Here is a 24,152-nt window from a genome sequence, read left to right as displayed (position 1 = left end):
AGGGGTCCTTTTCATACCCCTACTATCCAAGTGGGCATGGAGTTGGATATAAACCTGTGGCGAGCGTAGCGAGCCACCGAGCCCGAAGCGTGGCGAGCGAAGCGAGCCCCGCGAGGGGACGGTATTCCGTGTCCGCTCGCCACGCTTCGGGCTCGGTGGCTCGCTACGCTCGCCACAGGTTTATATCCAACTCCATGCCCACTTGGATAGTAGGGGTATGAAAAGGACCCTTTTTCCCATTGAATTCCATGTTAAAATGGACTCAGTCCATTTTAACATTGATTCCTATGGAAAAATCGGGTCATCGCATCGCATCGCATCCGATGGTCGCATGCGATGCGATGCGATGCGATGTCCCGATCCGACCCGATTTCAAAATCGGACGCCCGGATAACTCACAAGTACCTCTGCCTCTAGTGGTTTATGTTATGGTGGAACCACATACTGGCCCACACTAACCAGCGAGTAATTGTTGAGGTAGGAGACACGTGTCTGAGTGCAGAATCCCAGACACAAGGAAATATAATAAAAATAAATAAAAGACTGTTGCAGTTCATAGTTCCTGAGGTGTTTAGCAGTGTACACCACTTGTGATAGGGAGTTTGGGGTGTAAGTGTGTGTGTGTGTGTGCGTCCTCTTCCCCATCAGGAACAGTGACTATGAATGTAAATAATACACAAAGTTTACATACTGCATTTGCTTTTATCCTTGTTGACCAGCTGCCTCAGGCTTTGCTCCTGCCTTTCATGGGCTGCATTTCGACATTCCATGTTCAGCTGCAAGACAAAAATGGAGATACAGTATATTAGACTTGAGTCTACTTAAAGATTAACCCTTCAGCTAACTTTGCAATCCCTGTACTGACTACATATCTATATAGGAAGGTGTCAGTCCTGTGCTTGGGATGCAAATAATATGGGGTGTGTGAAAAAGAAAACACATATTGTACATGTTACAAAGTTTAATGTTGTACAGAATGGTTTGGCTGTACTATTTCAATGGTACTTGTGTAGTTTCACGGCGCCAGTATGGCGCCGTGCGTCTGAGTCCCCTTGCGGGGCTCGCTTCGCTCGCCCACGCTGCGGGCTCGGTGGCTCGCCACGCTATTTAAAATCAACTCCATGCCAACATCGATAGTGGAGGTATGAACTATCCATGTTGGCATGGGGTTAAGTTACTTTTTTTTAACATAGTTTGTGGCAAGCGTAGAACCCGGAAGTAGCACGGCGCCATGCTGGCGCTGTGAAACTACACAAGTACCATTTCTATCAACAATTGCAACACCTACACTGTTCAATTGGTTTGTCTCATCAGGCTTCAGCAAAACGCAGAGAAGACTAATCAAATGAAAATTACCCTAATCTTGTGTTCCACGTGCTGTTGCGGAGTGAGGGTGGGGAAGACCGCTTGCTGGGCTGGTTTCATATTGAGGAGTGCAGTGTCCGACCGCTGGTTAAGGCGCTGAATTAGGTGAAACTCCATAGGGCTGGGTTGTGTCAGGACTGTACTAGATGGAATTGTTAAGTCCACTGCAAAACAAAAACAGAAGTACATATTAGTACAGGTAGAACGAGACATCATTCCCGTGCAATACAGTTACTGTAGGTTATTGGTGTGTAAACTAAGTCAGGATGGGCTAAAAGGAGTGAGGTTCATTAGGTCGATAAAGAAAATGTCAGAGTCCAGGCTGATCCTAAAAGGTCAACATGCGAAAGAGGTCAACAGAAGCAAAGGGTCAACATAAAAATAAGCGACACATGAATAAAGTCGACATGAGTTTAAGGGTTTTGGGGGAATCATTATTTTATCTTGGAGCACATGGACCCTTAAGTAGTTTACCGCTTCGCACGCCATGCCTCGGACAAGGTGTCTGTTACCACTGCCATCAGAAAACTTGACCATTCCCAATCGCTTTCCACATGAAAATCCCCCCCCCCCCCCCCCAAAATAAAAGTGTGAAAAAAAACTCATGTCGACTTTTTTCAAGTCAACAGTTTGAACATGTAGACCGCAGGTCTTCAACCGGTGGCCCTCCAGATGTTGTGGAACTACATGTCCCAGCATGCCCTGACAGTTTTGGCATGCTCTTATAGGAAAGAAATGTGGCAATGCATGTTGGAATATGTCGTTTCACAACATCTGGAGGGCCACAGGTTGAAGACGCATGATCTAGACCAATAGCGATTGCCCTAAATTAATGTCCACCTATAGTCTGAATACCAGAATAAAAGGCTCTCCCAACATGGTCATATCTTTTTCATCACCTCCTATGTCAGATTACTGGGAGATATTTTTTCTCAAGCAGTGATGGTGTAACAGCCCAAATAAATGTACGTGTGACTACATGCTTATTTTTTTGAAGCATCTCCTATTTTCTGTCTTATAGGTCCATAGGTCACCAATCCGGCTACAACCTGAGCTAACTACCCATTGTGCTGTTCTCCCCTGTCATGAAATGTTTACGACTCTTTCCAGCATCCCTGCAGAGCTGGCCCACAGGTCACAGAGAGAGAGCCTCCCTGTAGCACATTACGATCTTACAGAAATAGGGTAACTCACCAGGACTCTATTGTGGTTTAGTGTTCTGATCGCTTATAAAATGTGAGGAAAGAAGCAGAGCTGCAGGTATTGACAAGGACATTTGCATAAAACTACGAGCACCGAATTCTGCTAAATATGAGTTTGAGGGACTTTCCTTACTGAATGACAAGCTTTCAGCAAAACATGTTTACCTCGAAGATCAATGATATTGTTAACTATTACCCCCAGTCACAAAAGTCAACCAGCTATGTAACCTACTAAATCATAACACACCCACGTATGGAAGAAGCGGTTCTGTTGAATATTACTTAGAGTTGTCATACAATAGTCACCTCCTGGACCCTAGAGTGTACCCTCCACCTATATGCAAATGACCTCCCACACAGTACTGTAGGTGAATGGTGTTTCTACCCCATTTTAGCATCTGCAGAGCAAAATATCTAATATAATGAGGAAAATAACGTCTCCAAAAATAGAAGTGAGATTATGAAAAACAGACTATTTCTAAAAGATTGATGGAAGTGTTCCTGGACTTTGTTGGCCTGTGTAGGACTTGTTTTGCCAAACACTTTGTTACGGAGAAGAAGATTCATATGGTTACAACCTGCTATCTAGTCAGCTTGATGCCCCCAAAATAGAACAAATGATTAAGGAGAAGAAGATCAACAGTAATTTTTCGCAGTTTAAAAACAGTCATTTTATAGGTTTACTTCACCCTATCAAATGTAAGTGTGGATTTCACCCCAGGACATCAACCAATCAGAGGATATGGCTATGAGAGCAAGCTGGGATTTGTAGTTCCATCACTTCTATAGAGTACAGGATGGCTAAACCTGGTTTACTGTAGAGGAAAGAGTGCAGTCATCTCAGCTGATGGAGATAGATAGATACAAGCCTGTTCCAAAAGGTATCTAAACAATTCTGAAATAGATCAAATACATCTTTCAATTAAGAGCCTCTATGCTAAATTTAAAAAAGGAAAAATGTTTTTTTTTCCTTTATCATCTGACCTGGATTATATCTAATATTGTAATTATAAATTTATCGATTGTGCCCTTAATGTAAAAATGAATACATAAATGTTTTCTGAAAACGTAACCCATGAAGGTTACATAGTGGAAACATTATATGTGGCTTAAGTACAAGAGTATACAGCAACATACACAGACCCGTATTGAATAGCCTTTAGAATTCACCATAGACTTATTAATGTTACAAACTATATATATATATATATCCCCATTATCCCAGCATCTGCATGTGAATAAGCCCTGAAAGATCTATTTTAGGATAGGCACACACTTGCGCTACCATTTAAGATGCATTTTCTAACATATGTTAGAATCATATGAAGATACAGTATGTGTAAATAAAATAGATGCCAAATATATATTTGTTTTATATGCATGCAACTGTTGCAAAGTTATGTAAAATCTTCACATATCGATCAGTGTATCTGGGATGCATACTGTAAATCAGACGCATAATCTAACCAGCAAGAAAGATAACTGCACAACTTATACCCGGGTCGACTTGTGTCAGTGGAAACTGCTACCAGCAAAAATCCCAGGTCTAGTGACCCAGGATTTTTACCTGGGGATCGAGCAGCGGAAACAGCTCCTACCCAGGTTTTTGAACACTGGTACATCCAGACACCGCTGATTGGTCAGGGAGATGGATGCCGATAGAATCCATTTTAAATGACATTCATAGATTTTGCTGACCTTAACCGGGTTTTTCAAAGTTCAGTGTAAACGGAGGCAACATGCACACTTTGACCCTGCAAAATGCTGGGTTTTACCAGGGATTTCGGTGGAAAAGTGGTATTACACAGTACTACTAACAGGGGTAGAACATTGTGAATGGTGTTTAGAGCAGAATTATTAATAAGTTTTGTTTAAGTGAATGCAGACTGGATCTTTAAAGTCGTGACATTTGATATACATCTGTTCACGTTTATGCAATTTCATATTGTCAGCGAATAGCTGCTCTCAGTTCTCCAGTGAGAACCAAAACGTTGGTGCGTTAAAAAGGAAATGACAATCTAAAAATAAAACGAGGTGAAGTGCTTTTAAATATCCTGTTTTCTACATGGCTGGGGTGCAGAATGTATCTGGAGAGTTTACGGGTGACATAGGAATTTCAGAATGGCTTAACACATGGGATTGATCTAGTGAAGCTACTACTGTGTACCCAAGAGCACATTTTATTCTAATGTGGACTGATGTTATCTACGTTGTGGCGCTGCATATCCATGCTTTCTCCATATATGCGCAATAAATACCTCAAGCTCTATTCAAGGAACCAGGCATTTCATTTTACATTATTGTAATGTAAAATGATTGGGGCAGCACGCATGGTGTAATGGTTAGCATTACTGGCTCACAGCACTGAGGTCATGGGTTCGATTCCCATCATGGCTCTAACTGCGGAGTTTGTATATTCTCCCCGTACTTGCGTGGCTTTCCTCCGGGTGCTCCGGTTTCCTCCCACAATCCAAAAATATACTGGTAGGTTAATTGGCTTCCACCAAAATTAACCCTAGAATGTCTGTGTGTGTGTGTGTGTGTGTGTATACACATGTGGTAGGGAACATAGATTGTAAGCTCCACTGGGGCAGGGACTGTTGTTCAAATATTCTCTGTAAAGCGCTGCGGAATATGTGTGCTATATAAGAAACTGTTAATAAATAAAATAAATAATTATTGTATGCTGTGGCTTGGGAATAATGGTTATGAATATTGGGTCTGATTCAGGAGGTGAAAGCAGTTGTTTCTTTTGCCACAGCTGCTAAATCTTCCTACTGTGCTGGCACTAATCAGTCATTGCGCATATTAAAACTGAACCAGCTCTTTGGTGGCGCACAATATCCACCTGAACATGACCAGCGGTATTAGTGCAAATGCGTCTCAGACTTCTTGCGTCACAACTGTGTAAGGCTTGCACTCCCTTAAATGTCCACCAATATTACATCACTCTCGGTGCGATTTCATTTAGCTTATTGGAGAGGTAATGAACAGGATATATGTGCTGTAGTACTCGGTTGCAGACCTAAAACACTGACAGCTGGTGTACTGCAACACCAATACATTCCTTCTGAATCAGGCCCATTGTGGGAATTTTTGTTTTTATTAAGCCTTGTCTGCAGCTCTGTAAATTCGCTATGGGGGGGAATGCAAGTGTATCGGGCACTAGATAACAACCTATAAAGCAATTCAAGTGTTTACCCGTTTCGGCGCACAGCTGCAATGCTGACATTACAGTTTAGTGTTCATTCTAGCACCCGCCATCTTTGAAAACACACGCAGTTCCTCTTCCCTGCCTGGGGTGTCGCTGTCTGCTGTAGTGCATCTAGCACAGTGTGGTTTGTATATCAGCACTGATATGTAAGCCAGACCTGTGCTAGAAATACCACAGCAGACAGCGACACCCCAGGCAGGGAAGAAGAACTGCATGGGTTTTCAAAGATGGCGGGTGCTAGAAGGAACACTACAGTTATATTGTTCTGTCAAGGTAACTAGAAGTACTGTGCCATACTTTGATACGCTCTCTGGTTATCTCTGCAGAACACATAGGGGTGAATGTAAAAGGGTCTGAGTTTTTTTTAAAGCAGCAATCATTTACAAGGCACATGCATGGCTATTCTGTGGGTCTCTCTCCTCTGATGCACTATGGACTGCCCAGATCCTATTGCACATTTTGTGGCTCCAGTTACACCCCTTTCACACCAGCCAAAATTCCCGTGTTGGCCCCGGGGAACAACCTGGGACTAGCGTTGTTATGAAAGGCTTCTGGGCCAAAATCTTGGGACCGATGTGCCGGCATTTCAACCCTGTTAGCTAGCAGGGTTGCTCCCAGGACCAGCTTGGGAGACACGCTGGTGTGAAAGGTACTTATCCGGCTTGCTGTTGCTGGCTGCGGTGGACATAGTAAGCACCACCACTGGGGAAGCCGTCGGGTCACTGCCTGTGGACCCCCTCCCGCCGCAGGGGGAAGCTGCCGGGTCTCTACTGCCCGCTGACGGAGCTGATGTGCACCCACCTCCTTCCACCATAGCTAATTTTGAAGCTGAGCGGAGGAACCAGAGATACCGCTGGGCATAGCTGGAATGGTTTCCCCATAGGATAACATGGGACCCGCTAATGCCGAACCCCACCTAGTTCTGATGGCTGCCGGTCCCCCCCCCCCCCCCCCTTGAATTATTGAATGATTTTCCCAGTCTGTGTATATGTGAGCAAATCTGACCCATCCAGATCTCTGCAACAGGGACAGGCTGATCTAGGCCGGCTCTGACATCACACACCCTCCATTAAACCGCCTGGGCATGCCTACATTGTTTCTGACACTCCCAGTAAACATCTGGTTGCCACCCCCCAAACGCGAGTAAACGCCAACTTTGAATCAGGTCCGAGGTGATCTAGGATTATTACACAAGAAAGGAATTCATCCATACTGTGCCAAAGAAAGCAGCAATGCATCCACACCGCAGAAAGCCGGAAACATTTGCACATTCATTATCCCACCACCCCTATATACACTAACACTTAGGTGCCCACTCTACTGCCCTAAGTTTAGAGCCTGAATGTGCATTCTCCACCAGATGCTAAAACTTGCATCAGAGAGGTGGTGTAGTGGGTTCCCGCAGCTCCCAGAGGGGGATGACCTTCAGAGATTTAGGGGTATCAAAATTATATCTTGGCCCCTACAACCTAAAAAACATTTTGACCGTCCTTTGTGTAAGTGACAGCTACATTCTAAAGCCAAATGTATATGGACAGGACTGTGGGTCTGGTAGTAGCAAATCACTACAGGAACAGTATGGAACACACCACTCTGCAATTCAAGGGGTGCATATGCATTACTTTCTGCATGCAGAGAAAATACTGGCTGTTTTTGCATGTAGATAATACTGACCAGCTCTGACTTTATATTGAAATGTAAAATGAAGCAATTCCTATCTATTCCCAAATCTACATTTCTATGCACATACATCAGATGGATCTGCATTACCTGCAGTGCACCACGGTGCACATTGCTCCCAATTATGAATCAGGCCCTGTATATTTAGCCTGTTAATACTGCATGTGCAACCGTGTGGCTTAGAATGACTAATCCCGCTCTTATCTACACTTTATCGCTGGTCTATTTTTACAGCTTGAGTTCATTATATGGGCCTTTCCAGTTAAACGGATTCAACCTGCGCTAAATAAAAGCTTCTTAAGGATTTCAAAGGTCCTCTTAAGCATGAATCATTTCATTATTTATCATTTGGTTTTATCTATTGTGAACTTTATTTTCAACTGGGGCATGGATTTTGATATAGGATAGCCTTCAGCACAAAGAAAGGATCAAATACCTGGACCCTTGGGGGCAACATGACACCAACTTCATTCTACCCGTCTGTGACATCATCAAAAGCAAACATATGGCGCAGAGCAGCCACATTTAAAAGCTAATTGGTAAGGACGGGATGTAACCAGAGCTCACCTTCCCCTCTATCAGTAGCAGCGGAAACACTTTTTTTTGTCCAAATAAGACAATTGTGGAGAAGCACAACACACATAAGATCTGTGTTAACATGCACCAAGCAGACAGGCAGGCAAGAAGTGTTAACCAATGGGTCCTCATGCTAAACTAAGGTGGGTTGCCATGACTTCATCACATGAAGCACTTCCTCTGGATTTGGCATGTGCTCTGCCCTCCGGTTTGTAGAGGAATAGTAATGGTTTTAAAGGGACACATTCATTTAATGTTAAACTGCAGGTCCTGACGCAAATATGGTGTGATGTGATGCAACAATACATCCCCGTCCCGTCGTACACACTATATAATATATATTCTACAATGGCAGGATGTATCGATACATACTGCAAGTAGAATACATGTGTCATCCATGGAGACGTTCCATTGCATGTGTAGTACATCCAACGAGATGAGCCAATAAACAACAGCCACAGACACTATAAGGGGAGAACGATCTATTATTCTGCTCTTCGTCCAGAAGGATATATTTTATAGTGTCTGCCAGGCTATCCCTGATTACCTGCCTAACTAGTAAGCAGGTAGTCTCAGGAAAGGGTAACTACAAGGTAGTACCGCAGGATCCTGAACATGGAGAGGCCTAGAGATACTTCCAATGTGGCAGCATCTCTAGGTGCAACAGTATAAGTCAGTCTGCAAACCACAACATTTTAAGGCTTATACATTTCCCATTAAAGAGAACATGGGATGTCCATTTCTTTTGTGTGTTTTGGCCTTGAACAATTCTCATGTTTCTCCCACTGCTCATAAAACTCAATAGAATGTGTGCACGTCAGTAAATGTGTCCCCGGGTTAGTTTCCTTTGCCTTTGGCACACTTCTGCTGCATTCTGTGCATTGCATTCAGTTGCTATACTCTGGCAGCCGCTCTGCATTATATCCCAGGGCAATGCAGATAGTCAAACCTGTCTGATTGTATAACTGCATGGCTAGGAACCACAGAAGAAAGCTAGAAAGTGCTATTTATCTGGTCAGAACGGAACGGTTCTTCCCTTCCTACTTTCTCACCAGGGAAAATGCGGTGGTACTACTCACACAACACACATTGCTGCATTATTTATTCATTTATGTATTTGTTTGTAAGTTTTTCTTCATAATGTTAGCACTAGATGGCACTGTACCATTGACGGTTCTTTATTTCAACTGTACATACTAAATTATGTTGGAAACAGGACCCAAAGTACCTATGCTCAAATTCTATACATCACTGACACACAATAATTCATTTAGTTTTGAACACCAGACTTAAAGGGAAAACGTCATTATTGATATGCTATCAGAACTGCTACATTACCAATACATAATTCTAGACAGGGTTCAATAAACGATATCATGACCATAGGCATTACTGGTCTTAGTATTATTATTATTTTTTTTTTAGAGAATAACAAAAAAAAAAGGTTGTGGTGTGAACAAGTTGTGATTCAGGTTCGATTCGACTTTGACTACCTGTGCTTTAGATTTAAGGGGTGTAAACACGGTGCTTTGTACTTTCTACTCAATCCAGATGAAATCGCACGGCGCCGTGTACACATTCTGTTTATACGTACTATATACGAATATATAGTACAGATCTGTACTACATAGTCTTGCCTGCAGTCAATTTTCTATTCCATTTTGGTGCCGCGCTTATATAAACAAAATTGAATAGAGAAATACAAACTATAAGACTATCTTTCAATTCGGCCCTAGGTCAAATACATTCTACAGACGAGATACTGACTAATTAGTGGCGCCCATCAGCATCGAATGTGGCTGAACACCGTGCAATTCGGACTAATTTTGTATTTGATTTTGATAGCCAGAGTTGCCACGGCTTAATAGTGTGTACACATGGTGCAATTCCTTTGCTATTTGACTTAAGATTTGATTGCTATACAATCTTTGCTACAGTAATGTACTGTTTACAATACAATTCATGCTACCTACATTCGATTTGCACTATATAGTTATTGCTGCACTGTCTATTTGGCTTTTCGATTTCATCTGAACGTGAGCGCACATCGGCATCAAATCGGGATAGAAAGCTTAAAAACATGTTCTATCTCCATACGATGTATATGCGATCCTGATTCTATTTTTGACTATATAGTCAAATAGAATGTCAAACAGCACCGTGTGTGTACAGCATTAGTCTGACAACTCTTTTTTTCTTTGAAGTAGAAGATACATGAAGTGATACAATGTAGCAGCCACAGCTTTTTGTTCCCCAATACAAGTTCTGTTCTGCTCTGTATACAGGGGGGTACTGAATGTGTGCCAATATTTCCGACAGTCAGAAACGTCGGAACAATTCGACAAAAGCTTTTCAATCCCCGACTGTCGGAAATGTTCAGAGGGTCGGAAAACTCGCATGTCCACATGTATTTTATTCAAAATCACCGGCAGATTCCACAATTTAGCATCAGTTTTTGACAATGCGGATTTAACTATTTAACAAAGTCGAATATTGAATAGGTATGTACAATATTTCCGACTGTCAGAAATCTTTTTTTCTCATCGAACTCGAAACCGTGAAGGCAAAATGGTAATAGGTTAGGAGAAAATCATGGGCGTTGGATCTCATGAGCGCAGATCGTGGGTGGAGGGGGTAGAAGGTGCGCCTTGAAATAAATGACTAGGAAACCAGATAATTTCAACATAAAAGCACAGAAATTGGGCGTATGTAATCCCGTATAGACAATTAAATAAGCAGGCTACCTTTGGGACACCTTTTCTAACAGTTCACTACGGAGACACGGCAGAATTGACAAGAATTAACTTGTTTTGCAGTGTTACATTTTACGTGCTGGCAGAACTACAAGTGTCTTGCACTGATATGTACATAAAATTATGAAACAAGATTGTGCAACTGTTGCAAACATCCTGAGTGTTTATTAAAAATTGTTTAGTGCACAAGGTTATGAAACGTAACAAGGAACAACAATGGAGTAAAATCAGTAATAACCATGTTGTAATTTGATGGTCAGATGCAATTTTGTGAAATTTCGTAAAAAGTACAACTGGTGGTGGTAGTCTTTGGGTGGCCCTCCCTGTGATGTGCTTGTAAATATTTGCAGGCACATCGCTAAAGTGCAGGAGTTTCACTTCACAGCACATGACAGGCAACCACTTGGCGGCGAAGCCAGGCTCAGGACGGCCATGTTTAGGGTCATAGCAGACCCTAAACATGGAGCGGCCTGAACACACATGTACTTCCCGGCCCAGTCCCAGAAAACAACTGGAGCCTCTCCGCCACCCCATAAAACACAGCGCGGTGGATTCCTTACAATGTTTCCTTTTGACTAGATCTATTATCCGGATACCTTTTTTGGGATTGAAAAAACTACGTAGCGACTTTGGTACTTGTTTAGTTTCACGGCGGTAGCATGGCCGCGCGCTACTTCTGGGTTCGGCGCTCGTTAAACTTTCTAAAATAAACTAAATTAACTCCATCCATCCGTGAATAGTTCATACCCACACTATCCACGTTGGCACGGAGTTGATTTTAGATAGCGTGGCGAGCGCAGAGAGCCACCAAGCCCCGCAAGGGGACACAGATGCACGGTCATGCTGCCGCCGTGAAACTAAACAAGTACCGTGACTTCTAGCATTCCTCTCATTTATGGTAAGCCAGGCATTATTCCATATGCAAAGTGGGTACTTGTTTAGTTTCACGGTGGCAGCGGCCATGCGTCCCCCTGCGGGGCTCGCTTCGCTCGCCCACGCTGCACTCGCCACGCTATCTAAAATCAAATCTATGCCAACATGTATAGTAAGGGTATGAACTATCTACGTTGGCATAGAGTTAATTTAGTTTATTTTAGATAGTTTGGTGAGCGCCGTACCCGGAAGTTCATGGCGGCCATGCTGCCGCAGTGAAACTAAACAAGTACCGCAAAATGTAATAATGATTCAAATCTACAAATTTTACAATCATCCTCTGAATGTACTTGAGTTTTAAGCATGTTTTATACTGGCTGAACATATAATTTTGGAGGCACGAGGTAGGTGAGTTGTCTATAGCTCAGACTTAAAAGTTGCACTCTGATAAATATTGGTTCTGCCAACGCAACAGGGTTTATTTACTAAGATGGGAGTTCTATAGAAAATGTGATGTTGCTAAGGGCAACCAATAAGATTCTGATATCTTCTAGAAGGTGCTAAAAAATATATATATATATAAGAAATAGGTTTCCGACTTGTTGCCCATCTTCAATAGAACTCCCACCTTAGTATATGTGTATTCTTGCTGAGCCAGACAAGTGAACACTTAGAATAGAATAGAATCAACTTTATTGGCCATGTATGCTTGCGCACACTAGGATTTTTTTGTGGATTTACAGTGCAGCATCAAGCAGGGATGAAGGGGGGGGGGGGGGGGGGGGGAGAAGGCATTACATACATTTCATTAAGACATTACATGTGGGGAACACATGCCCACCGAGTTGCACAGCGCCTAGGCAGCCATCAGCGGCGCCACTGGTCACTGCTACAGCCAGGTAGGTAACATTAAGCAGAGACAGTACAGTTATCACACAGGGAACACATACCCACCAAGCTAAACAGTGCCTAGGCAGCCATCAGCGGCGCCACTGGTCGCTGAAACAGCCAGGTAGGTAACAATACAAGCAGACAGTACAGTTATCACACAGGGAATATATTTGACTGAGCTGCACAGCTCCTAGGCAGCCATCAGCGGCACTTATCCAGGTGACCAATTGTATGGGCGATCCACTTGAATACCCGCATTTATTACCCCAAAACAACTCTTACTACCAGAGGTGGGGCCATTTCGGGCCAGTTATCAACCGATTGAGACAGAAGCATAGGCTGGGTACCCTTTTCTTTTGGCTTAGAGAAAAGAATCATACACACTTTCCACCCTGTTTGTAGTTTTACCACAACGTTATTCTATAAAGCTGATACCCCTGAGGAAGCCCCTTGTTGGGAGAAACGCGTCGGGTGAAAACAGCACGTTTTGTCTAAAAAGACTTTTAATAAAGAGAATAACACCAAGTTATGGACATTGTTTAATATATTATGGACTAAAGTTGAGAAGTGCGCCATTCCACACTTGTTTATATATATATATATATATATATATACATATATACATACATACATACATACACACACACACACACACACACACACACACACACACACACAGTATATACCTTAAAATGTCTGTTTTCACTCGGATTCACCGTGCAGAACATTTATCAATTGAACTGCTGACCAGTTTTACATCTAATAATATTCCTATTAGAGCGCCAATATCAAAATGGGTCAAAGAGAAACATTTTTAAAAACCCCATAACTGCGGATCTCTGTTCAGTAAATTAAATCTGCAGAGAACAGGTTGGAAAGCAACTCCTTATGTCACACAGTAAAAAATGCAATTCCTGGGTGCACCTGTAAATACGAGACAGTGGGCGTTTATTACTGTCAACATTCAAAAATTATATATTAACTTGTTTTATAGTAGTTACAGTTTGATAAAGTGCTTACACATCATTTTCTTTGTCTTGAAGGAAGGGCCTATCACTTTATAACTCCTAGAACATGAATTTTAACTCCCTTTACAATTCTGCGCAGGAATGCCTTTTGTTTTAAAACATATTTTATTGAGTAGATCACAGACAAACATCAGGCACCAAGACAATTAGAATCATAATGAAACAAATTGTAGGTATCCAGCATAAATGTAAATACAGTTTTGTGATCATTTTTGTAATTATTTGTTAAAAAAAGAGCTGCGATACATTAAACGGAATGCTCTTTTTTTTCTATTCCATTTTCATTGGTAGTTGCCATGACTGATCTGCTGGACAGGTGCAAGATGTTCATCTTTCCATACCTTGACAAGGCCTTATGTTTAACTCTTTACCATGCTTAATGTCCATTAAAAATTAAGTGCAGTGCCCTTTTATGGACTTAAAAACAAGAAATATCAGGCACATCAGAAAAAACTTCTAAGTCCATAATTGCAGCTTTCATCCCTTGGTGCAAACAAAATGAACTGAAGCAGGAAGATCTTATTTTAATAGAAACTGCAGAGTTTGAAGGCCCCTATACATAAGTACGATTTGGCCCTTTTCTACGCCATTTGACCCATCAGGCAGACAAATCGTGTAAATAGTGTCAAATAGAATGTAATTTACTTTACTCCAATTCTGGGAACGTTCATCAGATCAAATGTGGAGATGGTTACTGATGCAAAAAGGCTAAATCATATCCCCGGGAAGTGAATGCGATCACATTAGATACATTGTATGCAAAATGACCTAATACGATGTAATGCATGCGATCTAGCCACTGGGGATCCCGGGGACAGTATGCATGCTGAGCGATGATGTTAAAATCATGATGCTGGAGCACGCATCTGCGCTCAACATCAGCCCATACACAGTAGGCTGTTTTGGAGCTCAAAGTAACTCAAAAACTGTGCTTATAACAGACCAGTGCGACAAAGACATTTCCGTGTAGAGGACAATGTTGTCTACCGTTGTCTCAGTTCAAAACAAAAAAGAAAAAAACAAAAACCAATAGGTACTCTTTACCTAGCACGGCGCCCACGATTTTGATCGTGGGCATCGCAGGTAAAAAAAATCGCGGGCATTGAATGCACTAAAAATCGGGTGCGACGCGACCGACGTGATGCCCGCGATTTCCCATAGGGAGCAATGTTAAATGTCTCAATTGACCCGATTTTCATGTTCAATGCCTCAATTGACCCGATTTTTCCATAGGAAACAATGTTAAATGGCCCACAGAGGCCAAATAGCCACCCTGAAGTGTGAAATGGCCCCCACAATTGTTAACACCACCCCACGATCAATGTCAACCCGAAGCGTGGCGAGCGCAGCGAGCCCACGAGGGGCGGCGGTACGCGTCCTACGACCTTTTCATACCCCCACTATCCACGTCGGCGTGGAGTTGAGAATAGAATAGTGTGGCGAGCGCAGCGGATACCTTCACAGGTAAACGCGTCCCTTCGCTATTCTATTCTCAACTCCACGCCGACGTGGATAGTGGGGGTATGAAAAGGTCGTAGGACGCGTACCGCCGCCGCTCGGGTTCACGTTGATCGTGGGGTGGCGTTAACAATTGTGGGGGCCATTTCACACTTCAGGGTGCCGATTTTTTAGTGCATTCAATGCCCGCGATGGGCGCCGTGCTAAGTAAAGAGTACCAACCAATATATACATACATATTATATACACACATACACACAATAGGTAAAGATTGGAATCTAGGGTCTCAAACCAAGGTCCATTGATAGCAACACATTCTGATCTACAATTTCCACCTCCAATTCACTCGACTCAGTGCAGATGCGTATAGACAGCAGGTGGTCACAAACTGGTTAAAAATGTTTTGCACTCACATTACTAATCTATGATATGCAAAGTTTATTGACACTGTGACTATTTGTATATCTTACCCACATTTTCTACAGCAGATTTTCTTTATTTTTTTGGCGTTCTATTTATGTGTGAACGGCTTGCTTCTTAGCATGTTGGAACTTGTAAATCCTTTCTTGTTAAAGAAAGGTTTTATTGATGGGAGTAGGAGGATTTTGCAGCACTTGTTTGCACAACAATGGCTAAAAATACATGACAACTGACGTGTTCTTTGCCAATAGATTTTAATACATAGATGTTCATGCTCATTTCCATTAGTTGCACTTTTAAACAATACAAATCAATTGTACTGCTAAGCAAGCATTAGTGCATGAGAAATAGGTCACGTTGCAGCTTTACATTGTTAGAACGCAATGGGAGCAAGCGCAAAACAAGCCACTTTATTTAAATACATTTAAAGGGCAATAGCAGATTAAAAAAATGCATGGACTGTACATACAGTAGGTGTGAGCAAAAGTCAGAAGGGAACATAATCCCCCTGGCACCACATAGAAAAGGACGGGGTTAAGAAAAAGAACAACAAGGTAGAAGAATGTTTCGCCTAAATGTTCGGTAAAACAGTGTTTATCTGAACCATGATAATGTGTTTCATTAAGGACACAATGTTTATGCCTTATAAGTGCCGGAATGCAACAAAAATAAACACATACCATACTTATAAACACAAGTTATTGTGTACGTATCATTACGCCCTGAACTTTAAAAGGAACATTTACATTTAGGAAAGGCAGAATATATATGGAGAATTGCAAAAATCAGATTTCACCATGCGGTGCTCGGACTTTCATATGTGTGACTAGATTCCTTTCAAACAGCTTATGGTGGCATTTGTATATGAGTCTAATGGTGCGTACACACGGAAAGATTTGACAAAAGAGCTGGGCGTCTCCGACTGATTGAAACGACCAATCGCTCAAATCGTTCATGTGTATGAATGATATATAGGACGATGTGCGTACCCGCCGGCTCTTGGTAGAGGTCGCTGATCTTTCCTGCATGCAGAAAGATCAGTAACCAATAGTTAGCGATGTGTAACAATAGTTTCATGTGTATGCACGATGAACGATTTGGTAAGGCTGATTGACTGGCACCCTTTCCGTCCACCATCGTTAAAGATCAATCGTTCATGTGTAATCGTTTGCTCATTCCTTCATCATTTAAAACCAAATCGTTTGTGCAGGATTTCAGAAGAAATAGTTAAAGACATTAAATAGTTTCCCAAATCTATCCGTGTATGCACCTTCAGTTTGCGCTGGCTGATTGTTGAGTGTTGGACAAAGAATAGTGGACAGAGCAGGTGCACCAAGTAAGGTATCGCAGTGTCGCCAGACTTAACCAGGGAGTGGAATATCATTTGTTGACGGTGCATTTGCTCTAGTTTTCCTTGTGGTGTGTGAAGGGGACCTTGGACTTTTGCACGATGCCCCTCTGCACACTACTAGTATGCAGAGGCTTCTACTGAGAGCATTGCTCTTTATCATCCCACACATGCATCGTGTGGGATGACAAAGGAGCCTCCATGCATACCCGCACCATACCAATGCACTTTTCAAATGAGGCCCAATGCTTCAGTTAGTCATGAATTTTAGGATTACAAACAGCTGACACCAACTTCTCCTTAATGGGTTAATGAATTTAGAAAAACGTTATACGCAGAAGAAAACCACAGAATGCACAAATGTTTCTTAGAAGTGCTCTGATCGCAGATTATAGGAAGCCTAAGAATAGTGACATGCGTCATATGTACAGAACACATGCATGTCATTGTGCTGGCAAAGGAGCTATTAGAACATCTATAGATTGGAAGCATGACCACATTACCCCTCTGTCTGTTATACCAGTCTTGCGTTATTAGGGTGCTAGTTCCTGTAAAGTACTATGAAGCACACCAGCGCTAATTATATAAATGCAAACAAATAACAGAACAGCACTTAGCGTATGTATTACTGGATTTATTGACGAACAGAGAACCTGCATAGGGGGAACAGACATTTTTGTTGCTGTCCAATAATGCAGGTTAAATATATATTAGCAAATAATGTCACCCATGTATTTATAAGTGGACACTCAAAGGTTACAATTTCTAAACGGATTAAATTATAAAAGAATTGATAAATGTATTGTTATGGGAGGGGACACTTAAGGGGATTTGGGGGGGGGGGGGGGTGTTAGATGTTCCTTATGCATCTTGAATTCTATTTATGTGCATCCTGTCCTCCCCCTCTGGACCAGCTCAGATTTCCTCTAGTGGTATCAATAGCAGAGAGACACAACAGTTTGCCTTCTGCACTACTTCCTTTAACTATTTCAGTACCAAGAGACAAGACCGGACCAAAGGAACATTACAAACTTCCTGATCCCCAGAGACGGGTCTTTATAAAACCAAAACGCTGAATTTTAACCACTGTATACACAACATGCAAACCCATTCCCCATTTTACTGATGCAACATAAACCGTTATGTTTTATGAAACAGGTATTCAGAGCTCCCTGATAGTCACATAAAGTAAACCCAGATGCAGCCATCTCCTTTTAGTATCCAATTTATAAGCCATGTGCTTTTAAACAAAAGCCTTTAAATTCTGTTTATACTGCAGCAGTAGCTGGTTTGAAATCCTCAATTAGTTGTATGTATAGAGGCATTTATATTTACCCAGACATTGGGGGCCACTTTCAGAACTAGTAGTCTACCTGTAGAGATCCATACTGTCATCTCCTATTCCGGAATACTAAAGGCCCATACACATTGGGCAATTTTGAGCTTAAAGCAGGTCAGTTTTGTCGTTTGAGCTGCTTTCAGCTCAAAAGCCGCCCAGTGTGTACGGGGCAGCAGTGAGCACTAATGCCCACTCCCGCTTATCTGTTGGTATTACTGGCAGATGAGCGATGGGATGGATGGCTTTCCATTGCATCCTGCTAAATAAATAAATCACCCAGTATGTATGGACCTTAACAGGTGGACAACTAGGTCTGAAAGTGGACCCCTGACGTCTTGGTAAATATAAATACCTGTACACAGTACATACAACTAATTGAGGGTTTCAAGCAAGCTCAGTTGGGCTTTATATTATTGAGACGGCCATAGAAATTCTGGACTAAGGAGTTAATGGAGGGATTTTACTTGAGGAGGAAAGAAATGTATGTTTAATAAACCGTGTGTGTGTGTGTGTGTGTGTGTGTGTGTTGCTCAAATCTTCTGGTTTTTTTTTTCTTGGTATTGTGGTTTAACCAAGAACAGAACTAGGGATGGCCATCGTTGCCTTTGCCATCGATGGCAAAAGTGCAACTGCCCATCGATAGTCTATAACCATTCATGTTTTTGCATATCGATGGTCATCCATTGTCTCTGATGAGTGGCCTGTGGGCCAATCAAAATGCGAGGGGCAGGGCTTTGCGGGTGTCGGGGGCGGGGCTATGCGCCGTGTCCCGACACTGTAGGGAAAAAGCAAAAACAAAACTATTTGTTTAAGCTTTACATCGATGGTGGGAAACCATCTGGTTCTCCCCCATCGATGGCAAAACCAATCGACATTGGCCATAAACCATCGATGATTTCTAATCATCGATGGTCGATGGCCATCCCTAAACAGAACCTTGGTTATTTAGAGCAGCAGTCTGTGAACAAAGGGACAAAAATGTGCAGTGCTAGTTAGATATTTCTGACTAAGCACCTCACATTTTCCTTGTATTTTTAGAGCATAAACTAATCACAAAAAGTAAAATAAAACTCAATATACAGTGGACTGTATATGTCTTGCTTCATGCAGCTCCATGCACATAGGCCTCAGAATGTAGAGTAGTACTTAATCTGTCTCACACACACACACACACACATATCATTCCAGAGAGTGAAAGGCCAGGGCCTTGGCTACACTAGCCACAACACATGGAAGACAAAGACCAAATGTAAGATAAACTAAAAAAGAAAAACAAAATTTGTATAACAGGTCAAATTAAAAGACTAATTATATGGGTGATTTGGAAAGTTAAAATTGCTTTTAAAACCTAGTGACATCTCTGTGACAACAGAGAACCATGTGCATTTAAAACAGCCTTAGGTTATAAATCACTTGCCTCCATGTCTGTGAGATGAGGACTTGTAAAGTCCTGTTTAACAAGAAGGTTAGTGGCCCCACCTTTGGGGATGCATAGGCCATGTCCATAGTCCGCATGTCAACAGGAAAATGTCAGCACCAGCCTTGCATACCGATCTGGCACTAGAACTTTAAACTCATTGGGGATGACGTTAAAGTTTTAAAATGAATGTCACGTGAGCAGCAGGTGTGTATTTATCATTTCATGAAAGCTGTTAAAATAAATAAAAATACACATGTGAACTTACACCCCTTTCACATCACAAGCATGGACCCTTCAGGGGGTGACCCAGGTTTAACCCTTCTTATAACCAGGGTTGAATTGCCGGTTTGGTAAACCCGGGTTATAAGCTTTGGTGCTTTTACACCGCACCTCGACCCAGGTAGACCAACCCGGCAATTCAACCCATGTTATAAAAAGGTTTAAACCTGGGTCGTTGTCTGTATAATGGGCAACCCAGGTTTAATGTGAACACGCTGGACCCAGGATCCAACCCGTTGATGCTATCTAAAATGGGTATAAGACCATTCACAACAAACTGATCTTCATTATAAAAAGCGGAAAAAGAAAGGTCACAATTTTCTATGAGAGATTTTTTACACACTCAAAAGTTCAGTTGGTAAATAGCGAGAGGGAGGAGAGAGGCTGAATGTAACACAAGCTGAGTGTGATGGCAGAGTGTGCACGGAATGTGGAAAATGAAGGCCAAAGAGGTCGACTCAAGGTACATTCCTCTACTCCAGTTTCAGAGCTGTCCCCAACACATTACAATAAACATCTGTACCAACACCAAGCCTGTGGTTCTCAGATGCACAGCAGGCAGAGAACAAAGATGTCAGACAATGATGGATTTATTTGATTTAAGTAAAGTTATATGGGCATGTATCACGTGGGACCTTTCTGGGCAAGACCTTTAACAATATAAAAAAGCACTGATAGAACCATGATCTGCAGCAGAATCCTGATTAGCAAAGCACCAATAAATGACAATGAAGGACACCATTAGGAAGACACTGCTCCCTCAACAAATGTATTTAACAGAAATGATCAGACCCTATAACCACACAAATTTATTAGGAGGTCCAAAAAATAAACACCCATTTTTTGGATAGATAAATAATCCACAAACCTACATCTGTTTCCATGAAAGGCACACAGTTATGCTGACAATGTAGTAAGTACTCACTGACTTCTCAGATTCATATAGTACAATGGTAGCCAGCATGCTCCTACAATCAGATATCCTACCTTGCATTCAGAGATAGCCTCTTTTCTCTATCAGGTGTATAGGAAATCCAAAGCTGCCATAAAATCCAAAAGCCCTGCAAGCTGCAGTTTATCCCTCTCCCTGTCCTCCTCCCATCACAGGCTCCTGATGTTTTCTGAAAGACGCTTTCCCATGCTTTCATTCAGGAAAGGTAACACCCACAGGAAAATGGGACATTGCCTAAGGCTTCTTTAAGCACCCTACGCAGGTCCAGCCCAAGCCACTTCTCTGGCTAGACAAGCCCAGCAAGAAGAGAATCCACCTGGCCTGTGCCTTGGCAGAAGACATGAGAGAACAGAGGTGAAATAGAGGCTTCTTAAGAGAACACATTCCTTAAGCTGCCATGCTGGAAACATTTCTGTTCAGCTAGAACAATTGCCATTAAATGATAAAACAATTACTACAAGTAGCAACTAGATGAGATGGTTAAAGATGTTGCTCAGAAGGGCCCTTCTGAGCAATATCTTTTATATCTCATATAGGGGGTATGCAATGTGCAGCCGCTATTTCCGACGTGGGAAATAGCGGTGGCTCCCTATTCAATGATGCGGGATCATGTCAGAACGGACCCGACTTCAGAAGCAGTCGGCCCGTTCTGCCGATAACGGCCGTGGATTGTCGTTATCCGGCCCGCAGATCGACAATCCACGGACGTTTTCGCGGCCAGGCACCTTTGTGCCCATCGGCAGACGGGACATTGAATCCAGTCTGTCGTTTTGCGGTCGATCTGACTGCAAACGGGCCAGAATCACGGCTGTCGGCGGGGATCGACAGCCGTGATCCCAGATTGCATACCCCACTCATTGTGTATATGCACTATAGTTAACGATGCACGCTCCCTTGTCTGATGCCTCATACACACCTGGTGATCCCTGCCAATAGAGATATTGGCATTGGCAAGGGGGAGGGGGGGGGGGGGGGTTGTGACTTGGGAGAGTGACGGCTATGTTGTAGTACGGCCACCGTTAAGGAGGACCTCCCTCTTCAGTACATATTCAGACTAGGGAGAGGGTCTTTAACGATGCACGGGTGTGCGCGTGGTTACAGATACTGCATGCACACACGAGGAGATAGTAAAAGATATCGCTCAGGGAGGTCCTCATTAACGGCGGCCATGCTACAAGATGTCGCTCCTTTACCCACAGACAATAGAAAGTGTGTATGCACTTGCCAATCTTGGCTATCACAATTGATATGGGGGGTGGGGGGAGAGAGGAGTCGAGGGTCCGCACACACCTGTTTTAAAGGGTATCCCTAATAAAATATTGGGAATTGGTTTTCGGTCGCCTTTATTATATGATTTGGTGATGGGTGCTATCCGGGCAATATAAACAAGACAGAAACTAGAAAGAGAAAGAATTGCGCTATGGATGCACACCAAAAGAAAAGGATATTTTGGAAAAAGGGGATATTCCCAAAAATATTAAAATGTAACTTTTATTTGTATCTAAAAACTAAAAAGAAGTGAGAAAAACATCCTGTGCAGATTTTTTAACATATAGAATCTCACAGGGTGATCTCCTTCTATGGCTTGAGAAACTCTTCGCATCGGGATCGCAAGGGTTAAAACCCATACAATCTGCATGAGATCCAGATGAGATTTTGACTATATAGTCAAAATCTCATGCACATTGTACAAGTGTGTCCACATCATTACAGTCACAACGTAGCAAGAAAACGTGCTAAAAGCTCAGGCGAGGGAGGCTGCAATTTATCTCCGTAGTGGTTGGTGAAAGAAAAATAATATATGGTACTCTTTACCTAGAACGGCGCCCGCGATTACAATCGCGGGCGTCGGGGGTAAAAAATCGCGGGCATCGCGGGTACATAAAAAACGGGTGCGACGCGATGCCCGCGATTTTCCCATAGGGATCAATGTTAACAGTCAGATTGGACGCGATTTTAGTGTTAAATGCCTCAATGCCCGCGATTTTTACATAGGAAACAATGTTAAATGGGCCACAGAGCCCTAATAGTCCCCCTGAAGTCTTAAATGGCCCCCACAATTTTTAACGCCACCCCACGATCAACGTGAACCCGAAGCGTGGCGAGCGCAGCGAGCCCGCGAGGGGCGGCGGTACGCGTCCTCCGACCTTTTCATACCCCCACTATCCACGTCGGCGTGGAGTTGAGAATAGAATAGTGTGGCGAGCGCAGCGAGCCACCGAGCCCGAAGCGTGGCGAGCCCCGCGAGGGGACGCGGATACCTTCACAGTTATACGCGTCCCCTCGCGGGCTTCACAGGTGTCCGTGGCGACGCGGACACCTGTGAAGCCCGCAAGGGGACGCGTTTACCTGTGAAGGTATCCGCTGCGCTCGCCACGCTTCGGGCTCGGTGGCTCGCTGCGCTCGCCACACTATTCTATTCTCAACTCCACGCCGACGTGGATAGTGGGGGTATGAAAAGGTCGGAGGACGCGTACCGCCGCCCCTCGCGGGCTCGCTGCGCTCGCCACGCTTCGGGTTGACGTTGATCGTGGGGTGCCGTTAAAAATTGTGGGGGCCATTTCAGACTTCAGGGGGACTATTAGGGCTCTGTGGCCCATTTAACATTGTTTCCTATGGAAAAATCGCGGGCATTGAGGCATTGAACACTAAAATCGCGTCCAATCTGATTTTTAACATTGGTCCCTATGGGAAATCGCGGCCATCGCGGGCATCGCATCGCACCCGTTTTTTAGTGCATTCGATGGTCGCGATGGGCGCCGTTCTAGGTAAAGAGTACCTAAAATATATATATATATATATATACACACACACACATACACACACACAAACACTGTATTTATACATATATAATATTTTTTTTTTTAATTCAAGGTGGCAGAGGTTTGTGGCAAATTTACTTTGCACATATCTCTCGGGTCCGTATATGGTCACAGATTGCACTAGCATAGCTTAGCCCCTTTTTTTTATTTTCAGAACATTCATACTTTCAGAAGTCTCAACATTTACCAATTGCCATAACACCACACGCCCATCATTATTATTACGGCCATGTATCGAGGCTAAAAGCCTTTAATGCAACTTTGTTCCCACAGAAGACTACAGCGGGGTGGAGACAACACCAGGTTAATTTAAGCGTCTGAGTCACTTTGTATTTAGCAATGATATTTTTGGTAGTTATGTGCTTGCGGGCTGGGATATCTCATCTACTGTATTTTCACTATTGTCAGACTTGTCTTCATGAAAATAACACAATCAGAAACAGCACATTAATATAAGTGTAAACAGAGCGATGTTCCTCAGAAATAGGTCACGATTTGCCTTACCCAAAATACAGGAGATCATAAAATGTAT

At 42.8% G+C, this 24,152-nt stretch overlaps 1 protein-coding gene across 6 annotated transcripts in view; it reads right to left on the bottom strand.

Annotated features, from left to right (window-relative positions):
* Positions 1 to 24,152, bottom strand: part of HDAC7 (histone deacetylase 7) — a 346,438-nt gene that overhangs the window by 49,407 nt on the left and 272,879 nt on the right. For all 6 annotated transcript variants that reach the window (XR_014469779.1, XM_083169505.1, XM_083169503.1 and 3 more), the window contains 2 exons: positions 1,357 to 1,529; positions 692 to 776 (listed from right to left, as the gene is read on the bottom strand). Coding sequence is in view for 5 of the 6 variants with exons in the window: in XM_083169505.1 (XP_083025631.1) it covers positions 692 to 776; positions 1,357 to 1,529 (258 nt within the window). In the remaining variant the exon portion in view is untranslated. The remainder of the gene's footprint in view (positions 1 to 691; positions 777 to 1,356; positions 1,530 to 24,152) is intronic.

This window comes from Crinia signifera, chromosome 2 (genome assembly GCF_055691185.1).
Source record: "Crinia signifera chromosome 2, ASM5569118v1, whole genome shotgun sequence".
NCBI classification, from domain to species: Eukaryota; Metazoa; Chordata; class Amphibia; order Anura; family Myobatrachidae; genus Crinia; species Crinia signifera.
This window is presented reverse-complemented; position numbering and strand designations above follow the sequence as displayed.